We start from the raw sequence: 24,057 nt of genomic DNA on the forward strand, positions 1-24,057 counted from the left end.
GTATAAAGGATGTTGCTTTTACATAATCAAAAATTAATTTTTCAACAAGGATATTTCTAAGCATTTATGTTTGATCTGTTTATTGAAATAACACCCAGACTATTTACTGCAGTGTAAAATGAACAAATATTTGATATTAAGATCAATGCATGAAGAAAGTACAATATAGCAATAATATTAATTGTAAAACACACTGCAACATACTGGATACTTTTTATCTTCTCAAATAATTGACTCAGCCCACATGTGTAATAACCATCCATAATATAATAGATTTGAAGAGCAAGTCAATGATGAGACAGCAACCCAAGCAAAACAAAATGAAAGTAAGACATCTAGAATTGGCAAACAGTCTTCAAAAACAGACAAGTGTGACTGTACCAATTAACAAGCTCTAAATATAACATTGCAATAATGGAAAGAACATTTAAAAATAAGCATTGATTTAGAAATATTTTTCATGTGAAAATAGACAATTGAGTAAGTGCACTTATATTAAAATATTGAAGCATATTAAAATATTGAGGCATAGCATACCTTTTATTACATGTTGATACTTGAGTAATGTGGAATGATATTTTTTTCTTGAATCGATCTTTATTATTTTTACTTGAAAATGTAATAAGATTCATTACCAAGACCGTTATACAAAGATTTCATATATTCTCTCATTTCTCAGTTTATGCTGTTAGCTGGTCCGGATTAGAATATTAATTATAACCTGTCTGTATTTTGGTTTCATATTGAACTCATGCTCAAATTAAATTGAGCAGAATAGGTTCAAGAAAAAACTTGCTTTAAAAATTTACAGAGTATTAACCTTCCACATTTTTTTTATTTATATATTTACCATATTGAATGAACTGCATAATGCTAATTTTCAAACTATTTGTATTAACAAGTTGCTGTATTTTCCATCCTTTACTGGAACTATATATCTGAAATATTGAAATATTTAGACATTTTAGTTTTACACCAGAAACTCTACACACAAATTTACGACAAAAGGGATGCTTTTTCTTTCCCTATTGTTAATTTTCCTTTTTTGGATGGTGATGTTCCTTTGGCACTATCTTACAGTGTTTATATATCCCAACTAAATCGTTATGCCTGTGTCTGTAGTGACGTTTTGGATTTCAGTGAGCGTAATCTATGTATTACTGGTAAATTATTAAGTCATTGATTTCGTTACCATAAATGGGGCCTCGGTGGCCGAGTGGTCTAAGTAGTTACTACTGTAATCACTAGCCAGTCAACACTGAGGTTGTGAGTTCGAACCCCGCTCGTGTGGTTGCACTGGACTCCAATCTTAATTGACTAGGATTGTTATTTTTCCTATCGAAGGTCGTGGTTTTCTCCGGGCACTCCGGCTTCCTCCACCAATAAAAACTGGCTGCCACGAAATAGCCCAAAAGCGGTGGTTAAAAGTGGCGTTAAAACACCAAAATCAAATCAATCGTTACCATAAATTACTTAAAACATTTACTAAATTCTTCCATAGATACAAAGATTTGGTTTGCGAGTTTGGCTGTACCTGTAAAAAACTTATTTCAGATGGAATAGCACATCCTAAATTTTACGGGGATGTTGATGATGGGGGTTATTAACGACCTTGACTGGCTATAAAGCCCTCGCATGGTCGGTGATGTTGGTTGCCGAGCATCGAAATTTATATACGATCCGGGTAAACTTACCAATCCTTTAAATAAACTTATTCTAAAAGGTTACCAATTCAACACTGTAATTATATCTTTGAATATTGTTTTTATTGGTATAAATATTGATTTTGTTATCAGTAAATTAAAATCATACTAAATAGTTTTTGTCGAGCCTGTGACTTTTGTCGCAGAAAGCTCGACATAGGGATATTGATCCGGCGGCTACGGCGGCGGCGTTAGCTAACTTCTTAAAAAGCTTTATATTTTAGAAGGTGGAAGATCTGGATGCTTCATACTTTGTATATGGATGCCTCATGTTACGAAGTTTCCGTCAGTCACATGTCCAATGTCCTTGACCTCATTTTCATGGTTCAGTGACTACTTGAAAAAAAAGTTAAGATTTTTTGTAATGTTAAATTCTCGCTTATTATAAGTAATTGGATAACTATATTTGGTATGTGCGTACCTTGCAAGGTCCTCATGCCCGTCAGACAGTTTTCACTTGACCTCGACCTCATTTCATGGATCAGTGAACAAGGTTAAGTTTTGGGGGTCAAGTCCATATCTCAGATAATATAAGCAATAGGTCTAGTATATTTGGTGTATGGAAGGACTGTAAGGTGTACATGTCCAACTGGCAGGTGTCATCTGACCTTGACCTCATTTTCATGGTTCAGTGGTTATAGTTAAGTTTTTGTGTTTTGGTCTGTTTTTCTTATACTGTATGCAATAGGTCTACTATATTTGGTGTATGGAATGATTGTAAGGTGTACATGTCTAGCTGGCAGGTGTCATCTGACCTTGACCTCATTTTCATGGTTCAGTGGTCAAAGTTAAGTTTTTGAGTTTTGGTCTTTTATTCTAATACTATATGCAATAGTTCAACTATATTTGGTGTATGGAAATATTTTATGATCTATATGTCAGTCACGCAGGTTTTATTTGACCTTGACCTCATTTTCAAGGTTCATTGCTCAGTGTTAAGTTTTTGTGTTTTGGTCTGTTTTTCTTAAACTATAAGCAATAGGTCAACTATATTTGTTGTATGGAAGAATTGTTAGCTGTACATGCCTGCCTAGCATGGTTCATCTGACCTTGACCTCATTTTTGTCGAGCCTTTGACTTTTGTCGAAAAAACGAGACATAGCGATCCTACATTCAGTCGGCGGTGTCCACAAATATTCACTCTGTGGTTAAAGTTTTTGAAATTTTAATAACTTTCTTAAACTATCCTGGATTTCTACCAAACTTGGACAGAAGCTTGTTTATGATCATAAGATAATATCCAAAAGTAAATTTTGTAAAAAAAAAATTCAATTTTTTTCCGTATTTTACTTATAAATGGACTTAGTTTTTCTGCCAGGAAACATTACATTCACTCTGTGGTTAAAGTTTTTGAAATTTTAATAACTTTCTTAAACTATCCTGGATTTCTACCAAACTTGGAAAGGAGCTTGTTTATGATCATATGATAGTATCCAGAAGTAAATTTCGTAAAAAAAAAAATCATTTTTTCAGTATTTTACTTATAAATGGACTTAGTTTTTCTGCCAGTTAAAATTACATTCACTCTGTGGTTAAAGTTTTTAAATTTTAACAACTTTCTTAAACTATCTTGGATTTGTACCAAAGTTGGACAGAAGCTTGTTTATGACTAAAAGCTAGTATCTAGAAGGAATTTTTGTTAAAATTTTGTTCCATTTTTTCCGTATTTTACTTGTAAATGGACTTAGTTTTTCTTCCAGTTAACATTACATACAGTCTGCAGTTTAAGTTTTTAAAACACTTATTAGATTCATAAACTATCCTGGATTTTTACCAAACTTGGTCAGAAGCTACTTACAATCAAAAGATAGTATAGAGAGGAATATTTTAATTAAATTTTTTCCTCATTTTTGTTGAGCCTGCGATTAACAGCAAAAGTAGGCGAGACACTGGGTTCCACGGAACCCTTACGAATTTTCATGGTTCATTGGTCAATGTTTAGTTTACTTGGTTAATTTTAAGTTTATGTGACAGTTGTAATAAAGCCGTATATTTAGGACTTTCAACATAATATCAATGATTAGTAAAGAAGGCGAGACATTTCAGCGTGTGCACTCTTGTTTTATACACATATATAGATATAAGAAGATGTGGTATGAGTGCCAATGAGACAACTCTCCATCCAAGTCAAAATTTATAAAAGTAAACCATTATAGGTCAAAGTATGGTCAAAGTATGCACTTTAACGGTACTACAACCTGTCGATACCTTTATTTTGGCATTGCACAAGGTCATGTTTTTCTCCATCTGTTAATGATGTCTTTTCATTAAATCCATTGGATGTTGGATGTGTACTGATTGATTTTTTATATGACCGCAAAAAATTTTGTGGTCATATAATGGTATCACATCGTCAGCGTCATCCAAAGACATTTGGTTTCCGGACAATAATTTTAGTAAATGTAAATAGAAATCTATGAAATTTAAACACAAGGTTTATAACCACAAAAGCAAGGTTGGGATTGATTTTGGGGGTTATAGTCCTTACAGTTTAGGAATTAAGGGTAAAAAAGGGGCCCAAAAAAGCATATTTCTAGTTTCCAGACAATAACTTGTGAAACGTTGTACGGATCTCTCTGAAATTATACCACAAGTTTCCATACCACAAAGGGATGGTTAGGATTGGCTTTAGGGGGTTATGGCTCAAACCATTTAGGAATTAGGGGCAAAAAAGGGGGAAAACAAGGGTTTCCTGGTTAATGGACAATTAAAAAAAGTACAATGTTATGTTTGGATTACCTCCTTTACACTGCTTTTAAATTATGTATAAAAAAATGTTGAATTGTCTTGAGGTGATTAGCTGTCAATTTATTTTTAGAAGTTACTATTTAAAATGCTGATTAAGGAATATTAATTTTAGCCATGATTATGTATGTCATTTTCTATTTTAAGACTTTTATGATGTACATGTATTTAAATGGGTAATTATGGTTGCAAACTCTATTGGAAATTTGAAATGAGATTATGACCATATCTTGAGGGAAAGAATTTTTTTTTTTGAAAAAGGGGGGGGGGGGGGGAGTTTAAAAAAATTGGGGGGGGGGGGGGGTAAAAAAGAAATGGTGAGGGGGGGGGGATTTTTTCTCAGTTCAGATTTCAGAAATTAAAAAGAAAATTCCTTCAAATATTTTTTTTTTTTTTGCAAAAGTGTCAAATATTTTAATTACAATCCAAATTCAGACCTGTATCAAGCGTGAATATTGTGTCCATTTTTGCCCCAACTGTTTAGGGTTGGACCTTTGCGGTCGTATCCAGCTGTGCTCGGCGAAGCAATTTATTCATCATTCTCTAAGATATTGATTTGATATTTGTTTTATAGTTTACACCATGACAAGTTATAGTTCAAGTTAGCATTTTGTTCCAGTACAATGAATTTTTAACCGGTAGGGGACTATGTATTGCCATGCAATACTCTCAGAATTCTTGTTGATTATTGATCATCAGAAATTATATTTATTTTTCACCCTTGTATTTTGCTATTTATTTTTGAAATCTTATTCAATTGAAATTTTTTTTTTTTTTAGAAAAGTGAATTATCAGAGATCTTTTTAGATGAATTAACAAAGTGTACAGTTTTGGAATTTATTCTTCTTAGCACAGTTTTATGTAAAGAAAAAGATGTTTTCCATTTGACCTAAAGTATGATAAATAAAATTAGTTTTCAGACTTGTGTATTGTAGGTTAGATTGGGAGATTTTGTTTGTACCTTTTTCTTTAGTAAGGTATGATTAAGTGCTTGAATAAACAATTTTGCCTAATATATAATAAGGTTTGGTGCTTGTTTATTAATCTGTAGAATTCACCCTTTTTAATAAGTCATACATTTAATCGTGATCTGTCTCTCAAATAACAACCAAATTCAATTTATTTTTTGTCTCTAAATATATGTACTGGTTTGTATAAAGGAGTTAGGTATATATACTTCTTAGTTTACCTGAGATATTGGTTTTTATGAATATTATCCTTTTTCTGCTTAAAAATTTGTAGTTTAACTAAGATAATTATAATTGACTGAAAGACCTTGTTTAAGCTCATGTTGTTATTTATACTTTAAAGTCAGATTTTTTGTTAGCAGTCTATTTTTTGGTAATTTCATGATAACTAATAGAATTAAGAAAATTTGATCTTTAAGGTACTTCAGAATCAGAAACAAGAAATGCTCGAACATAATACCTTGCTAATTGGTTATGCAATAGAAATTGAAAAATTTTAAAACTCCTCAAATATAAACCACTTTACATAATGTAAATATGTGCCAACACTCAAATTAAATTTAATAACGTACTTACTCAATATACAGCAGGAAATTTATCTACATAAAAAAAAATTATGAAGGGAATATAAATAATGATACTCTTTGCAAACAAAATTTTGGGTGTAGATAGGAATCACTCTGTACATCTGATCATATATCTGTCTTTCTGTCTATGTGATCATTCATCTGTCTTTCTGTCCATGTGATCATATATCTCTCTTTCTGTCCATGTGATCATATATCTGTCTTTCTGTCCATGTGATCATATATCTGTCTTTCTGTCCATGTGATCATATATCTGTCTTTTGTCCATGTGATCATATATCTGTCTTTCTGTCCATGTGATCATATATCTGTCTTTTTGTCCATGTGATCATATATCTGTCTTTCTGTCCATGTGATCATATATCTGTCTTTCTGTCCATCTGATCATATATCTGTCTTTCTGTCCATATGATCATATATCGGTCTTTCTGTCCATGTGATCATATATCGGTCTTTCTGTCCATGTGATCATATATCGATCTTTCTGTCCATGTGATCATATATCTGTCTTTTGTCCATGTGATCATATATCGGTCTTTTTGTCCATCTGATCATATATCTGTCTTTCTGTCCATGTGATCATATATCTGTCTTTCTGTCCATGTGATCATATATCTGTCTTTCTGTCCATGTGATCATATATCTGTCTTTCTGTCCATGTGATCATATATCTCTCTTTCTGTCCATGTGATCATTCATCTGTCTTTCTGTCCATGTGATCATATATCTGTCTTTTGTCCATGTGATCATATATCTGTCTTTCTGTCCATGTGATCATATATTGGTCTTTCTGTCCATGTGATCATATATCTGTCTTCTGTCCATCTGATCATATATCGATCTTTCTGTCCATGTGCCTTGTTAACTCACCTAAACAGCTAGACAGATATTCATGAAACATTCACAGTTGTAGAAAACTACCTAAGGATGTGCATGAAGGAATGTGATTCAGGCTCTACAAGTTAAAGGGGAGATAATCAATCTTGCTTACTTCAGTATTGCAATATATGGTAATAGTCCTTTTTATACTGTCTTGTGTAATGCATAATGATAAGAAATTTTCTATTGCTTTTAGTGTGTATTGCGTTAATGTAATACAAATAATTTTCTTAAGTATAACTAAGTATTAAATCGAGAGGAAAACATGAATCTATTTACAAATTATCTCCCCTCAGTAAAGCAGTATTTGTATGCACCCAACACTCAGTGGCCAGGGTATATATATCTGTCAAATCGTCCTCTGAAAATGGGAAAATTGTAAACAATTGTACTGCTTTTTTTCCGTTACACCAGTAGATATACACGTAATTAGTTGAATTGTTAGTGAAGAATAGTGAGTTACAGACTGAGTTCTCATCCTGGACAACCTACCTTTCACCTTTAAAAACCCTTTGAATTAGATATTCTGGCAGCAGGTGGGTACATTGTATTGTCCGTACACATTGATATTTTTTCTTGAATTGAAATAGCTGTAAAAATTTGACATAATTAGTAGAGAATTGGGTTTTTTTTATTTCAGATTTTATATGTTTGATAACATGTGCTGTCCCAGTTTAATGTTAGGTTTTATGTAAGTTTGTGTGATGTCATCCTGTGACTGAATAATCATTATTTCAATGCTTGGCAAACGAACTAACAATTATTGATAAATTTTGCTAATTTTCCAATCTCATTGAGTGTTTTTGTGTGTTTTATATTTGCTTGCTCATTCCATTGGTCCAATTTTAGAAGATTCATCTCTATTCATATCTTAAAACAATGTGCAATGTTTCTACAAATATATAAGAATGAAACCCATACGAAGGCGTTGATATATTTTCTGCTTTGATTTCTGAGAAAAAAAAACTTCATCAGTGCAATCACTGTTTTATAATATTTGTTCAATAGTTAACAATAGTAACACTACACTTATTTGAAGCTATAAGATCACTGATATTTTGAGCAAGAGCAAGGTTAATGCCAGTATCCTTCATTCTAAGTTCAAGGGTCATTATGGAGAACCTAACAATGTTTCCAAGCATTGAATGATAGGGCTATGGTGAATCTTAAATGGTCTGGATGGATGACTTCACTCTTCACTTTTTTTTCTCTTAATCATTTTTTTTTTTCACAGCTGCTTTCAGAGGATGCACATATAGAAGACAACATTAACAGAAATAACAATGATTGTAGAATTTGTTAGTAGTGTTAGGCCAACTAAAATTTACATCTATTATTAGTGTTAGACAATTTGATATTTACTATTTATTAATGTTAGGCTAAGTAAAGTTAATTCTGAGGTTTTTATTTGTTTTCATCTTCGATTTGATACATTTTCCTGGAAAAAAATTGGATGTCACAAAATGATCATCTTCATGCCACAGATTTTCCACCAAATGCAGTTTATTCATAAAACTAACATTTGAAACTTATCTATTAGGAAAGTGAGGAAGTGTAAACATTGCAGGAATGAGCAAGGATGGATATTTATTGTTCATTTATTTTTTGCCTTCCAGAATTTTTAGAATTTTACATATTGATAGTTTTTGATACTACAGATTGCAGTCCCACTTGGCAAGTAGAAGGTGAATTTATTTGTTACTTTTATTGTTACAAAGAGAAGTAAGGAAAAGGGTGCTTATTTGTCCTATTTATTGCCCCAAAACAGCTGGAAAAATTGATTTTTTTTGTGCTTTTAACTGCCAGTAACAGCTAGGGATAGATTGCTTGAATTTACCCAGAAAACAATCCACAAAAATTATGATAATTATTGGTTTTGACATTGTTGTCTCTCTTGAATCCTTCCTGAATATACTTCAGAAAAATAGATCGAACTAGTTTCAGATTGGTTCTGATATATTTTCCTCTTGCATGCACTCTGGTATGGGTATATATATTAAACAAATATGATATAACTTTATATATTCAGATAGCATGCTTAAAGAAAAATTTATAATTCAATAGTGCTGTTTGATTAGATACAAGAAATTTCTAAATACTGTGCAAAGAAGTGATAGTAGAGTATTATTGAAAATGGCAGCTGTTGGAAAATTATTAAATTTCATAATGATTAGAATTTTTTTGTTTTACATATTTGTACAACAAAAGCTTGATTTTTCCTTTTCTGCATTTTGAATTTGTAGCTTGTAATTTTTTTAAACTTTCATTTTTACCTTCTTACTCTTAGCAAAATATTATTCTCTATGGTAATCAAATGAACTTGTATACAGAGGTTTACTCCAGATAATAATTATGAAGTCAGCAGTTTTCATCTACAATGTACCATGAAAGGACTTTTATTTTTCAGGTCCTATTTATCATGACTGCAGCATTTTTCAAAGTCTCAAATGTTTTACTTAATGATTTGTTATGTCTGTTACCATAAATTAAACGGCCCTAGAATGCTTAGTTTGATTTGATTCCTTATATATAGACTGAGTAATTACACTCCTGGTGGAGCATACTTTAATTAAGAAAAGTTATATGTTATTTAGTTTGGAAAGATTGACACTATCTTGATGGAGAATAAGTATTTTTTTTTATCAATGCATCCTTCAATTTCAAATGCAGTATTTCATTTGGACTGTTTATTGGAATATTTAATTGGAAGTTAAATTATTTGTTAGATTTTCACAGTTAAGAAAGCATACAGCAACATGATTTATTACATGTTCTCAAATTGGTACTACGTGAACACACATGCCATGATGTAATATTCTGGTTTCTGAAGAGAGGATCCATTTTTTGTCTCACCTTTACAGAGTCAAAAAGTGAGACAATGGTATGCTGTTTCAAGCATCGGCAGTGTCAGTGTCAACAATGATTTAGTTTGTGATTAGGTCTAGTTTATGGTGAACCACTAGTGGTAGGTCAATTATATTTGGTATGCAGTTGTATTAGCATTGGCACATCTCATTTCCATGGAGATTATTTGGCCCTGCCCCCTCAGTCATGGTCTATTGATTTTGAAACTTTTACTTAGTTTACATGTATTAGTTGTGATTAGGTCAGTTTATGGGGAACCACTAGTGGTAGGTCAATGATATTATATGGTATGAAGTTGTATAAACATTAGCACATCTCATTTCCATGGAGAATATTCGGACCCGCCCCCTCAGTCATGGTCTATTGACTTAAACTTTTGCTAAGTTTACATGTATTAGTTTTTGATTAGATCAGTTTAAGATGAACCACTAATGTTAAGTCAATGATATTTGGTATGCAAATTTATTGGCATTTGCAAGTCTCTTTTCCATGGAGATTATATAGCCTCCCTCATCATTGTTCATTGACTTTGAAACTTTTACATAGTTTACAAGATAATGTGTGTGTTTAGGTTTGTTTAATGGGAAAGACTTATGATAAGTCAATGGTATTTGGTATGCAGTTGTATTTGCATTGGCACATCCGTTTGATTGGGGATAATTTAGCCATGTACCTTCAGTCAGGGTTCATTGACTTTGAACATTTGCATAACTTAGATGAGAAAGTATTGCTATTTTAATTTCAACATTTGCATTATCAAAATAACAAAAAGGCGAGACATATCTCTGTTAACAGTTAATTTAGCTTCTGTTTATTATGGACACTGTATTAAGAGATTGAAACCTGAAACTATGGGAGTTCTGTTGTCTATGTCCTTGAAGATTTTAAAGCATATTGAATCCATATGAAATTATTACACAATGATATAGATATCTCATATCCACAACAAGACAAGTTGACATAAATTTTGCCATTGTTTTCCTTAATCCACTGTTCCAATTTATTTTTCAGGACCCACACTTCTTCCCTTTCCAAGATGGACATTTCTGATGATACAGAAACGGGCTTATCAAAATTAGATGTTGTGCTGTCATTTACATTGGAGGTTAGTAAAGTTATGTTATTTTATGACTACAAAAATTGATGGTTTTGGTTGTTATGATATTGACTATTAAAGGTTAGATTCTTTGAACTTTGATTCCCTCCAAAAAAATAATTTTTATGCCCCCTCCACAGCAGAGGGGGCATTAAGTATTACCCTTGTCTGAATGTCCATCAGTCTGTCCATACGTATGTAAACGGAAACCAATTTCGGGACGTATATCTTTATATCTTTACATACGTCCCGAAATTGGTTTCTTTTCTCTAACTTAAGTCTGCCTCAACCAAATGTTATGAAACTTTTACACAATGCTTATTATCACAAAACACAGATCAAGTGTGAATTTGGATGACGTCACATTTACCGTTTTTGAGTAATGTCCCTTATAACACTATATGCAGGCATGGGCATCATGTGTGTCCCAAGGACACATTCTCCATTTATTTAATTATCTTATTTCACACTTTATATAAGAATTAAAAGTAATACATATGTACTAAAAGTAATAGATATTTCCAATGTCTCCATTATATAGCATAACTACTTTCAGAAATTCATTTTTGTGGCCATAATACTATGAAACAACTGTACAATATGTTTTAACAATTCTGTGTATAATTGCATAATTGGTGCTGTGATCCAGCAAATTTTTTAGCTAGTTTGACATTTTTTCTGATCTCATTTCACTATTTTTGTCTCGCCTTGACGGAGTCAAAAAGCGAGACACAGGTATGCTGTTTCTGGCGTCGGCGACGGTGGCGTCAAAAATGTATTAGTTTGTGATTAGGTCTAGTTCATGGTGAACCACTTGTGGTAGGTCAATGATATTTTGTATGCAGTTGTATTAGCATTGGCACATCTCATTACCATGGAGATTATTTGGCCCGCCCCCTCAGTCAAGGTCTATTGACTTTGAAATTTTGCTTAGTTTACATGTATTAGTTTGTGATTAGGTCAGTTTATGGGGAACCACTAGTGGTAGGTCAATGATATTTGGTATGCAGTTGTATAAGCATTGGCATATCTCATTTCCATGGAGATTATTTGGCCCCGCCCCCTTAGTCATGGTCTATTGACTTTGAAACTTTTGCTTAGTTTTCATGTATTAGTTTGTGATTAGGTCAGTTTAAGGGTAACTGTTAGTGGTAGGTCAATGATATTTGGTATGCAGTTTTATAGGCATTAGCACATCTCATTTCCATGGAGAATATCTGGTCCTTACCCCTCAGTAATGGTCTATTGACTTTGAAACTTTTGCTTTGTTTACATGTATTGGTTTGTGATTAGGTCAGTTTAAGATGAACCACTAATGTTAAGCCAATGATATTCGGTATGCAAATGTATTGGCATTTGCAAGTTTCATTTCCATGGAGATTATATAACCCCACCCCCTAATTATGGTTCATTGACTTAGAAACTTTTACATAGTTTACAAGTTAATGTTTGTGTTTAGGTTTGTTTAAAGGGAACGACTTATGAAAAGTCAATCATATTTGGTGTGCAGTTGTATTAGCATTGGCACATCTCATTTCCATGGAGATTGTTTAGCCCTGTACCTTCAGTCATGGTTCATTATTGACTTTGAATATTTGCATAACTTACATGTTAAAGTATTGCTATTTTAATTTCAACATTTGCATTATCAAAATAACAAATAGGAGAGACATATCTCTGTGTTAACAGTTTATTTGTCTTTACTCCAACTCCTGAAAGATTTTTCAAGACAATCATAAGAAATTGGGATAAAAGATTTTGGCCCAAAATATAAATTTGTGTTCAGACACGATTTCTATAAAAAAAAAATTAGACGATACCAAAGAACAATTCAAAATCATAAATCTAATAAAACTTAAGTTTGACAACATAATGGAGTGAAACTTACGACATTGTGATAATTTTTGTTTAAGCCTGCGACATTTATGTCGCGAAAGCAAGACATAGTAATCCTAGAAGTCGGCGGCAGAGGCAACATTTAGGTTCAGTCTGTGGTTTAAGTTTTTTGCTTGAGCCTGCGACTTTTGTCGCAGAAAGCTCGACAAAGGGATAGTGATCCGGCGGCGGCGGCGGCGGCTACGGCGGCGGCGGCGTTAGCTAACTTCTTAAAAGCTTTATATTTTAGAAGCTAGAAGACCTGGATGCTTCATACTTTGTATATAGATGCCTTATGTTACGAAGTTTCCGTCTGTCATATGTCCAATGTCCTTGACCTCATTTTCATGGTTCAGTGACTACTTGAAAAAAAAGTCAACATTTTTTGTAATGTTAATTTCTTTCTTATTATGAGTAATAGGATAACTATATTTAGTATGTGCGTACCTTGCAAGGTCCTCATGCCCGTCAGACAATTTTCATTTGACCTCGACCTCATTTCATGGATCAGTGAACCAGGTTAAGTTTTCGTGGTCAAGTCCATATATCAGATACTATAAGCAGTAGGTCTACTATATTTGGTATATGGAATGATTGTAAGGTGTACATGTCCAACTGGTAGGTGTCATCTGACCTTGACCTCATTTTCATGGTTCAGTGGTCAAAGTTAAGTTTTTGAGTTTTGGTCTTTTTTTCTAATACTGTATGCAATAGGTCAACTATAAATGGTGTATGGAATGATTGTAAGGTGTACATGTCTAGCTGGCAGGTGTCATCTGACCTTGACCTCATTTTCATGGTTCAGTGGTCAAAGTTAAGTTTTTGAGTTTTGGTCTTTTTTTCTAATACTATATGTAATAGTTCAACTATATTTGGTGTATGGAAATATTTTATGATCTATATGTCAGTCACACAGGTTTTATTTGACCTTGACCTCATTTTCAAGGTTCATTGCTCAGTGTTAAGTTTTTGTGTTTTGGTCTGTTTTTCTTATACTGTATGCAATAGGCCTACTATATTTGGTGTATGGAATGATTGTAAGGTGTACATGTCTAGCTGGCAGGTGTCATCTGACCTTGACCTCATTTTCATGGATCAGTGGTCAAAGTTAAGTTTTTGAGTTTTGGTCTTTTTTTCTAATACTATATGCAATAGTTCAACTATATTTGGTGTATGGAAATATTTTATGATCTATATGTCAGTCAGGCAGGTTTTATTTGACCTTGACCTCATTTTCAAGGTTCATTGCTCAGTGTTAAGTTTTTGTGTTTTGGTCTGTTTTTCTTAAACTATAAACAATAGGTCAACTATAATTGTATGGAAGAATTGTTAGCTGTACATGCCTGCCTAGCATGGTTCATCTGACCTTGACCTCATTTTCATGGTTCATTGGTCAATGTTTAGTTTACTTGGTTAATGTTAAGTTTATGTGACAGTTGTAATAAAGCTTTATATTTAGGACTATCAACATAATATAAATGATTAGTAAAGAAGGCGAGACATTTCAGCGTGTGCACTCTTGTTTTAGACATCAATAACTTTGTCAAATCTGTATGGAATTTCAGGAAATTTGGACAGAAGCTTGTTTATGACCAAAATACAGCATCCAGAGCAAAATTTTGAAAATATTTATTTTCATTTTTCCGTATTTTTCTGATAAATGGACTGTAGTTTTTGTCGAGCCTGCGACTTTTGTGGCAGAAAGTTGACATACGGATAGTGATCAGGCGGATGCTACGGCGGCGGCGTTAGCTAACTTCTTAAAAGCTTTATATTTTAGAAGGTGGAAGGTCTGGATGCTTCATACTTTGTATATGGATGCCTCATGTTACGAAGTTTCCGTCAGTCACATGTCCAATGTCCTTGACCTCATTTTCATGGTTCAGTGACTAGTTGAAAAAAAAGTTAAGATTTTTTGTAATGTTAAATTCTCTCTTATAGTAAGTAATAGGATAAATAAATTTGGTATGTGCGTACCTTGCAAGGTCCTCATGCCCGTCAGACAGTTTTCAATTGACCTCGGCCTCATTTCATGGATCAGTGAATAAGGTTAAGTTTTGGTGGTCAAGTCCATATCTCAGATACTATAAGCAATAGGTCTAGTATATTCGGTGTATGGAAGGACTATAAGGTGTACATGTCCAACTGGCAGGTGTCATCTGACCTTGACCTCATTTTCATGGTTCAGTGGTTATAGTTAAGTTTTTGTGTTTTGGTCTGTTTTTCTTATACTGTATGCAATAGGTCTACTATATTTGGTGTATGGAATGATTGTAATGTGTACATGTCTAGCTGGCAGGTGTCATCTGACCTTGACCTCATTTTCATGGTTCAGTGGTTAAAGTTAAGTTTTTGAGTTTTGGTCTTTTTTTCTAATACTATATGCAATAGTTCAACTATATTTGGTGTTTGGAAATATTTTATGATCTATTTGTCAGTCACGCAGGTTTTTTTACTTATCTTGACCTCATTTTCAAGGTTCATTGCTCAGTGTTAAGTTTTTGTGTTTTGGTCTGTTTTTCTTAAACTATAAGCAATAGGTCAACTATATTTGTTGTATGGAAGAATTGTTAGCTGTACATGCCTGCCTAGCATGGTTCATCTGACCTTGACCTCATTTTCATGGTTCAGTGGTCAATGTTTAGTTTATTTGGTTAATGTTAAGTTTATGTGACAGTTGTAATAAAGCTTTATATTTAGGACTATCAACATAATATCAATGATTAGTAAAGAAGGCGAGACATTTCAGCGTGTGCACTCTTGTTTGTCTCACCTGCAATGAAAGTCGCAGTATGTGAGACATAGGTACTACTATCCGGCCGTTCGTGGGGTGGCATAAACTATTTGTATAAAGCTTTATATTTCAGAAGGTAGAAGACCAGGATGCCTCATATCTTGTATGCAGATACCTTATGTTACGAAGTTTCCGTCAATAATATGTCCATTGTCCTTGACCTCCTTTTCATGGTTCAGCGACTGCTTGTAAAAAAAATTTTTGTTTTTTTGTCATGTGAATTTTTCACTTATTATGAGTAATAGGATAACTATATTTGTTATATGGGTTCCTTGCAAGGTCCTCATACCTGTCAGACAGTTTTCACTTGACCTCACCTCATTTCATGGATCAGAGAACAAGGTTAAGTTTTCGTGGTCAAGTCCATATCTCAGAAATTATAAGCAATAGGTCAACTATATTTGGTTTTGGAATGATTATAAAGTGAACAAGTCAGTCTGGCAGGGTGTATCTGACCTTGACCTCATTGTCTTTGATCATTGATAATGTTAAAGAGTATGTGATTCTGGTAGGAAAACCTCTCTCTTTAAGATTTCAACATATAATCAATTATGGTCATTAAAGCAGGCTTGACATTTTAGCATTTGCACTTTTGTTTTTTAAATTGGGAAAGAAGTATTTATTTACAATTAGAAACATTTTACTGTACAGTGTTTGTTTCCTTTATAGGTCCATGTTGTTGAAGTAAAAGGTCTGAAATCATTAGCCAACAGTAAGATTGTGTATTGTACAATGGAAGTGGAAGGTGGAGAAAAATTACAAACTGATCATGCTGAAGCCTCTAAACCATGGTAAGTGTAATCTTAGGACCAAGGGTCAGGGGCTCTTTTCACAGAAAATCTTATGATAAAAATGATCGTAAGTCATACTGAATTGTTCATGACTTGCAAGTTTTTTTTTCTCTTTAAATTTTTATGCCCCTGCTGTAAGGGTCATTAAATGTTACCATTAACTGTCTTTCTGTCCATCCATCTTTCCCTCCCTCCCATTTTCGTTTCCGCACTCTAACAAGTTTGCCTCATGCAAATTTTATGAAACTCCTACACAATGCTAAGAACCACAACATGCAGACAAGAGTTCAAATTTGAGCAGTGAGTCTTTTACCATTCTAGAGTTATGCCCCTTTTTAACTTGGAAAATGGAAAGCTTTAGTGGGTGCATTCATGTCCTCAGACACATTCTTCTTTTATTTGTGAAATAAATTACTGACCTGTAGAACAAATTCGGAAAAGTCCCTAACATTCCGATGATAAGAACACTGCAGGTTCAAGGTCAACCCTGCTGAATATCAAGAAAAATCCTCTGGAAATTTACATCTTAAATTGAAATTATTAAATGTTTATTCAATTTTTTTCCCTGAAATTATGATAAATCTGAAATATTTACTGTAATCATTTTAGCAGAAATCAAACATTAGTGTCTTTCTGGCTTAAACAGTTATAACTCAGTAAAAATATGGTAAGCATTGTTGAACTAGGCTAAACTTCCGTACTTTCAAGAATTTCATTAATTAAGAACTTTATACCATAGTTATACATCTTTGTAATCTCATTTAGTTATGGGAAAATAGAAAAGGCAGTTGTTTTTATGAAAAAAGGTAAGACCACACAGATAAATGATATATATATATCTAAGAAACCAAACTAACAAACTACGGTCATTATTGTATACAATAAAGGACTATCTTTGTATGAGGGTAGGAATGCCCTTTACCGTCAGGCATCAAACAGTAATTTTCGGCTACCGTAAGCGTCAAATTTGTTAAAAATTTATCGTGATTCGTCAAATATCCTTATCGTGATTTGTCAGAGGTCTCAAATAATTACCTTTACCTTTATTTTTAGAAAAAATTAAAGTGATCTGTCAAAATCATTCGATTTTTTTTATCGTCTTAAAGAAAGTGTACATTTTATCGTCATGCACCAAAACTTACCGTTAATGTCATTTGGCAAGATTTTTTACCGTTATTCGTCCACCATTACGACCATCATTACGACCCTCTTGTATACTGGTGTTTGATTTTAGAACTTGGGAATGTAGTCATTTTTCAACAAATTTAATGATAGAGGGTACAAGTTTTGTGTAATCAACTTCTACAATTTTCAACCAAAATCTGTGAAACTTCGCACAATGATTGCACATATGTGGAAGTTGTACACCTGCTTTGTTGGAATTGTTTGAGGATTTTTTCTCATTTTTCCAGACTTCAAAAAGGGGCCAAAAATAAGCATTTTTGTAACTTCCAGACATAACTTGTGTGTTAGTGTATGGATCTCTCTGACATTGTCTGGAATTATGTCCTTTTTCAGCAAAATTGATGACAGCGGGTAAAAGTTTTTCCAACTACATTGATTAGTCACAAATATTGCAACCGTGCCATTTGAGACTTTGACCCATTTTTATACGACCGCAAAAAAATTTTGCGGTCGTATATTGATATGACGTTGGCATCGTCGTCATTGTTGTCCGAAGACACATTGGTTTTCGCACTCTAACTTTAGTTAAGTGAATGGATCTCTATGAAATTTTACTATAAGGTTCAATACCACAAAAGGAAGGTTGGGATTGATTTTGGGGGTTATGGTACCAACAGTTAAAGAATTAGGGGCCAAAAAGGGGCAAAAAATAAGCATTTTTGTAACTTCCAGACATAACTTGTGTGTAAGTGTATGGATCTCTCTGACATTGTACCACAAGGTTCCATATCACAAAAGGAATGCTGGTATTGATTTTGGGGGTAATTGCCTCAAAATTTTAGGAATTAGGGGCCAAAAAAGGGGCAAAAAACAAGCATTTTTCTAGTTTCATGACAATAACTTGTGTTAGTATATGGATCTTTCTGAAATTGTACTACAAGGTTCCATATCACAAAGGGAAAGCTGGAATTGAGTTTGGGGGTAATTGCCCAAAACGTTTAGGAACAAAGGGCCTAAAAGGGGCCAAAAATAATCATTTTTCTAGTTTCCAGACAATAACTTGTGTTCAAGTGTATGGATCTCTCTATAATTGTACTGCAAGGTACCATACCACAAAAGGAAGTCTGGGATAGATTTTGGGGGTAAATCCCTCAAAATTTTAGGAATTAGGGGCCAAAAAGGGGAAAAAAACAAGCATTTTTCTAGTTTCAGGACAATAACTTGTGTGTAAGTATATGGATCTTTCTGAAATTGTACTACAAGGTTCCATATCACAAAGGGAAAGCTGGAATTGAGTTTGGGGGTAATTGCCCAAAAGGTTTAGGAATAAGGGGCCAAAAATAAGCATTTTTCTAGTTTCCAGACAATAACTTGTGTTATCTATTTCAATTAAACATGCACAAGATTTGTTAGGAAAATATTAACATAAAGCATTATAATGTTTGAATACTGACTACCTTTAGTTACATAATTGTAAATTAGAATGTAGATCTACACATATATACATCATGTACATAGGTATTTTCATTGTTATTTTTTTCTTTTTTTTTTTCTTCTCATGACTTTATTGAAGGTGAATAAATCTTAATCCTAAATCCTTGGGGGCACTCAGCTGTTCCATCTGAGTTTTTGGACCTTGATGGAATTTTTTCACTGGTTATTTCTAAAATTTCATTCATCCCCAAGCATTTCGGGGACAAATTTTATCAAATTTATTCCAGCGCCAGTGGCTATCCCCATGCAGACCTTGCACACCCCGGCTGCAGATGAGACGCCTAGTCTCATCACCGAAGTGGAGAACCCTTGCTTCACATTCCCCACCTGGCGTATTGTCGGGCAGGCAGGTTCTTCCTCACGCAGGAACTCAAAATTGTCTTGTATGCTGAGTGTTTCCCCAGGGCCAAAACCAGATTGATTAATTGATTTTTATAATAAAATTATTATTCATTCTAATATATCTTTCTGCTTTAAGCCAGTATGATTTTGCTCAGACTATGTTTTTGGTTTACACACAGATATCCCTTATGTTATATTTGGTATTGTTTTTTCGGAGCTGGTATCTGCTCAATTACAAGGACATTTATTGAGATTTGCTCTATTAGGAGAGAGTTTTACTCTAAATAAGTGTGGGTTGTCAGGACTTGCTCATCAATACAAACAGAACATAATTTTACCTGAAAAGTTACACCTGTTAAAATATAGGTCGATTTGATCATTAAACATTTCATCTTATCAATGGAAGGCTTGCATATTGAAACCTTGATCTTTGAAAAAGGTAAATAAAATTATGTCTTTAGAAATTTAGTAAGCCTGCCATTGGTGACCTGGAATGTTTTGATCACTGACACTAGAGGCATAGACAACAAGTGTTGTGTCTATCATATGTTAATTAAATGTATCCATAATGTAAGCATCTTTATTATCACATTAATTATTAAGTGTAAGCTGGAATGGCTGTTTGTATAAACAGTACTTATATTAATTTCATATAAGTACAATATTCAAGTGTATGGATCTCTCTGAAATTGTACTGCAAGGTACCATACCACAAAGGGAAGGCTGAGATTGATTTTGGGGATAATTGCCTCAAAATTTTAGGAATTAGGGGCCAAAAAGGGGAAAAAAACAAGCATTTTTCTAGTTTCAGACAATGACTTGTGTTTAAGTGTATGGATCTTTATGAAATTGTACTACAAGGTTCCTTATCACAAAGGGAAAGCTGGATTTGAGTTTGGAGGTAATTGCCCTAAACGTTTAGGAATTTGGGGCCAAAAAGGGGCCTATAAACAAGCATTTTTTCTAGTTTCCAGACAATAACTTGTGTTCAAGTGTATGAAAAGGGAAGGCTGGGATTGAGTTTGGGGGTGATGAATCATAAGGGGGTTCAAAAAATTTGGGGGAGGGATTTTTTTCCTTTTTTTCCTTTTTTTTTCTTTAAAATTTTCCATTTTAAATTGGTTATTTCTGATTTATATATAAAAGCAAATAATAATGATATGGTTTGAATAGATAAATTAAAATTTTTTAAGTTCTTAGACCACATTCATTCTGTGGCAGAAACCTATGCTGTGTCAAATATTTAATCACAATCCAAATTCAGTGCTGTATCAAGCTTGAATGTTGTGTCCATACTTGCCCCAACTTTTCAGGGTTCGACCTCTGTGGTCGTATCAAGCTGCGCCCAGCGGAGTGTTTTATTCATATAAGGTTTATGAAGACAATTTGGGGACAAGATTAACTTTGCAATCATAGATGACCAAATGTTGACAATTATTGTTTCAATGTTATTCCTTATAAAGATTACATATCTCACAAACTAACTCAAATTTCTTTATATTTTTGTCGAGCCTTCGACTTTAGTCGAAAAAGCGAGACATAGCGATCCTACATTCCGTCGGCGGCGTCCACAAATATTCACTCTGTGGTTAAAGTTTTTAAAATTTTAATAACTTTCTTAAACTATCCTGGGTTTGTACCAAACTTGGACAGAAGCTTGTTTATGATCATAAGATAGTATCTAGAAGTAAATTTTGTAAAAAAATAAATCCATTTTTTCCTTATTTTACTTTTAAATGGACTTAGATTTTCTGCCAGGAAACAACACATTCACTCTGTGGTTAAAGTTTTTAAAATTTTAATAACTTTCTTATACTATTTTGGATTTGTACCAAACTTGGACAGAAGCTTGTTTATGACCAAAAGCTAGTATCTAGAAGGAAATTTTGTAAAAAAATAAATCCATTTTTTCCGTATTTTACTTTTAAATGGACTTAGATTTTCTGCCAGGAAACAACATATTCACTCTGTGGTTAAAGTTTTTAAAATTTTAATAACTTTCTTAATTATACTATTTTGGATTTGTATCAAACTTGGACAGAAGCTTTTTTATGATCAAAAGCTAGTATTTAGAAGGAATTTGTTTTCTTCCAGTTAACATTACATTCAGTCTGCAGTTAAAGTTTTTAAACATTTATTAGATTCATAAACTATCCTGGATTTTTACCAAACTTGGACCGATGCTTCTTACAATCAAAAGATAGTATCAAGAGGAATATTTTTATTTTTGTTGAGCCTGCGATTAACAGAAAAAGTAGGCTAGACACTGGGTTCCGTGGAACCCTTACGAATTTTTTATGTTCAAATCCAGCTTATAGTATAGACTGGTGTTGAAATAAAATTCCTATTTCAACCCTGACATTTTTCCTTTAACCCTTTTTTTTCAAAACTTTTAAAAAATCATCTTTTCTTTACTAGCATTAAATAGTTGTACTCGAAGCATATAAATACTAGTGTCATAACTATTTATATGGCCTTTCTAGTTGCAAACCATAATTATTGCAACTTGGCCATTTTTGTTTAAAATTGTTTATTACTTGAAATGTTGGTATAATTTTTGACAATTCTGAATTTTCGTATAGCAGTGTTATACAAGAGTAGAACTTCCTTTATGGAAAAAAAAATTATTTGAGCCTTTCGGTTGAAGCTTATTTTGTTATTGCTAAGGGACACAAACACTGTATAACTCAGATGTTATTTATATACTGGGGATTGATTTTTATTTGTGGGATACACATTTTTGGGGAAATTCCTTGATAAAGGTAAAACACGAATTTAAATTTTCAACAAGTACAATTTTTCTATATACTTATATGCCAACTTTGTCAAAAATTATTCTTTTCTCAAACCACAAAAAATAGTACCCATGTAAATAAATAAATCCACAGCATCAAGTAGTCACTATAAATTTTAAATCAGTAGTAATTCAGCATTCAGTTTTAATCATAAGATATTCTAGTTTTTGTGTCACCCATGACAGATGTCACAGAATGTTAGACATAGGGAAGCTAATCCAGAGGCCATGGCATAAACCATTTGTAGTAACTTTTATATTTCAGATGGTTAAATAGTTGGATAATCAACATCTGGTTTAAATATGCTTAATGGTTTGAAGTTTATGTCTATTCACTGACCTCATTTATTATAGTTCAGGGACGGCTTAAAAAAAACATGATTTTTTATGCCCCATCTATGATAGTAGAGGGGCATAATGTTTTTTGGTCTGTGCGTCCGTTCATTTGTCTGTCCGTCCGTCCGTCCGTCCTGCTTCAGGTTAAAGTTTTGGTCAAGGTAGTTTTTGATGAAGTTGAAGTCCAATCAACTTGAAACTTAGTACACATGTTCCCTATGATATGATCTTTCTAATTTTAATGCCAAATTAGAGTTTTGACCCCAATTTCACAGTCCACTGAACATAGAAAATGATAGTGTGAGTGGGGCATCTGTGTACTATGGACACATTCTTGTTTTCAGTTATTATGAGTAATAGGACAACTATATTTGATATAAAGATACATGTCATGGTTCACCTTACCTTGACCTCTTTTCATGAATCAGTTATCAACGTAAATTTTTGTGATTTAAGTCTTGAGTCCTATTAAGTAATAAATTTATAGAATGATTGTAGTGTTCAATTGATCTTGACCACATTTTCATTTGTTTATTTGTCAACAATAAGTTTAGTGATCAGGGCCATTTTTCATTAACTAAAAGTAATAATAGGTCTACTTTATTCAGTGTATAGATTGATTATAAACTGTACATGTCCATCTGACAGGGTCCCTCTGATCTTGACCTAATTTCCATGGATCATTGATAATGTTAAGTTTATGTGACAACTGTCATAAGATAGAGATCTTTAAGGCTTTTAATATAAAATTCAATCATTAGTAAAGCTGGTGAGACTTTCATTGTGTTCACTCTTAATTATGTTATAACTGGGAATGCAAACTGACATTACTTCAGCTAATTGTTGTGTTATAGCTGGTAAACTTCAGAAGACTGTAACTCATTATTTTTGTCTTATAGTTGGGACACACAAGGAGACTTCACTACAACTCATCCTCTGCCAGTAGTGAAAGTTAAATTGTACACAGAAAGTTCTGGAATGCTGAGTCTAGAAGATAAAGAATTAGGAAGGGTAAGTAGTTTGTTTCATCCTCGAAACTGAAAGCAAGTCTGGGTTAACTGGAGTCTAAAGAAGAAAGAATTATAATTGTTATTATCCAGGTGAAGTGAACAAAAAAGAAGAATGGTTCATTTTAACTAGCAATACTCTGATTTAATTGTTTTTATCTTGTGTATGAACTGGAGAAAAGTCTAGGATGATCTTGTGTATGAACTGGAGAAAAGTCTAGGATGTTCTTGTGTATGAACTGGAGAAAAGTCTAGGATGATCTTGTGTATGAACTGGAGAAAAGTCTAGGATGATCTTGTGTATGAACTGGAGAAAAGTCTAGGATGATCTTGTGTATGAACTGGAGAAAAGTCTAGGATGATCTTGTGTGTGAACTGGAGAAAAGTCTAGGATGATCTTGTGTGTGAACTGGAGAAAAGTCTAGGATGATCTTGTGTATGAACTGGAGAAAAGTCTAGGATGATCTTGTGTGTGAACTGGAGAAAAGTCTAGGATGATAGAGAATTATAAAAAGGCAGCAACAATTGTTGTGTTATCTTTCTACCTTATCTCCCTTCCCTTCATTAGTAAAGTAAATAATCTAATAAAGAGAGTCAGTGTTGTGCAACTTATTGTTCAGCTATTTTACTTATTGTTCAGCTATTTTATTCTCCAA

The 24,057-nt window shown here is 33.2% G+C and overlaps 1 protein-coding gene across 2 annotated transcripts in view; it reads left to right on the top strand.

Annotated features, from left to right (window-relative positions):
- The window catches only part of LOC127710276 (calcium-dependent secretion activator 1-like), a 93,412-nt gene that overhangs the window by 22,195 nt on the left and 47,160 nt on the right, over nucleotides 1-24,057 (top strand). Inside the window, exons 4-7 of one of the 2 annotated variants that reach the window (XM_052216059.1) lie at nucleotides 7,523-7,573; nucleotides 10,759-10,852; nucleotides 16,182-16,303; nucleotides 23,294-23,405. In XM_052216059.1, coding sequence (XP_052072019.1) covers nucleotides 7,523-7,573; nucleotides 10,759-10,852; nucleotides 16,182-16,303; nucleotides 23,294-23,405 — 379 coding nt within the window. The remainder of the gene's footprint in view (nucleotides 1-7,522; nucleotides 7,574-10,758; nucleotides 10,853-16,181; nucleotides 16,304-23,293; nucleotides 23,406-24,057) is intronic. The other variant, XM_052216066.1, reaches the window with a different exon arrangement.

The sequence above is a fragment of the Mytilus californianus genome, unplaced genomic scaffold, assembly GCF_021869535.1.
Source record: "Mytilus californianus isolate M0D057914Y unplaced genomic scaffold, xbMytCali1.0.p SCAF_1, whole genome shotgun sequence".
In the NCBI taxonomy this organism is placed as follows: Eukaryota; Metazoa; Mollusca; class Bivalvia; order Mytilida; family Mytilidae; genus Mytilus; species Mytilus californianus.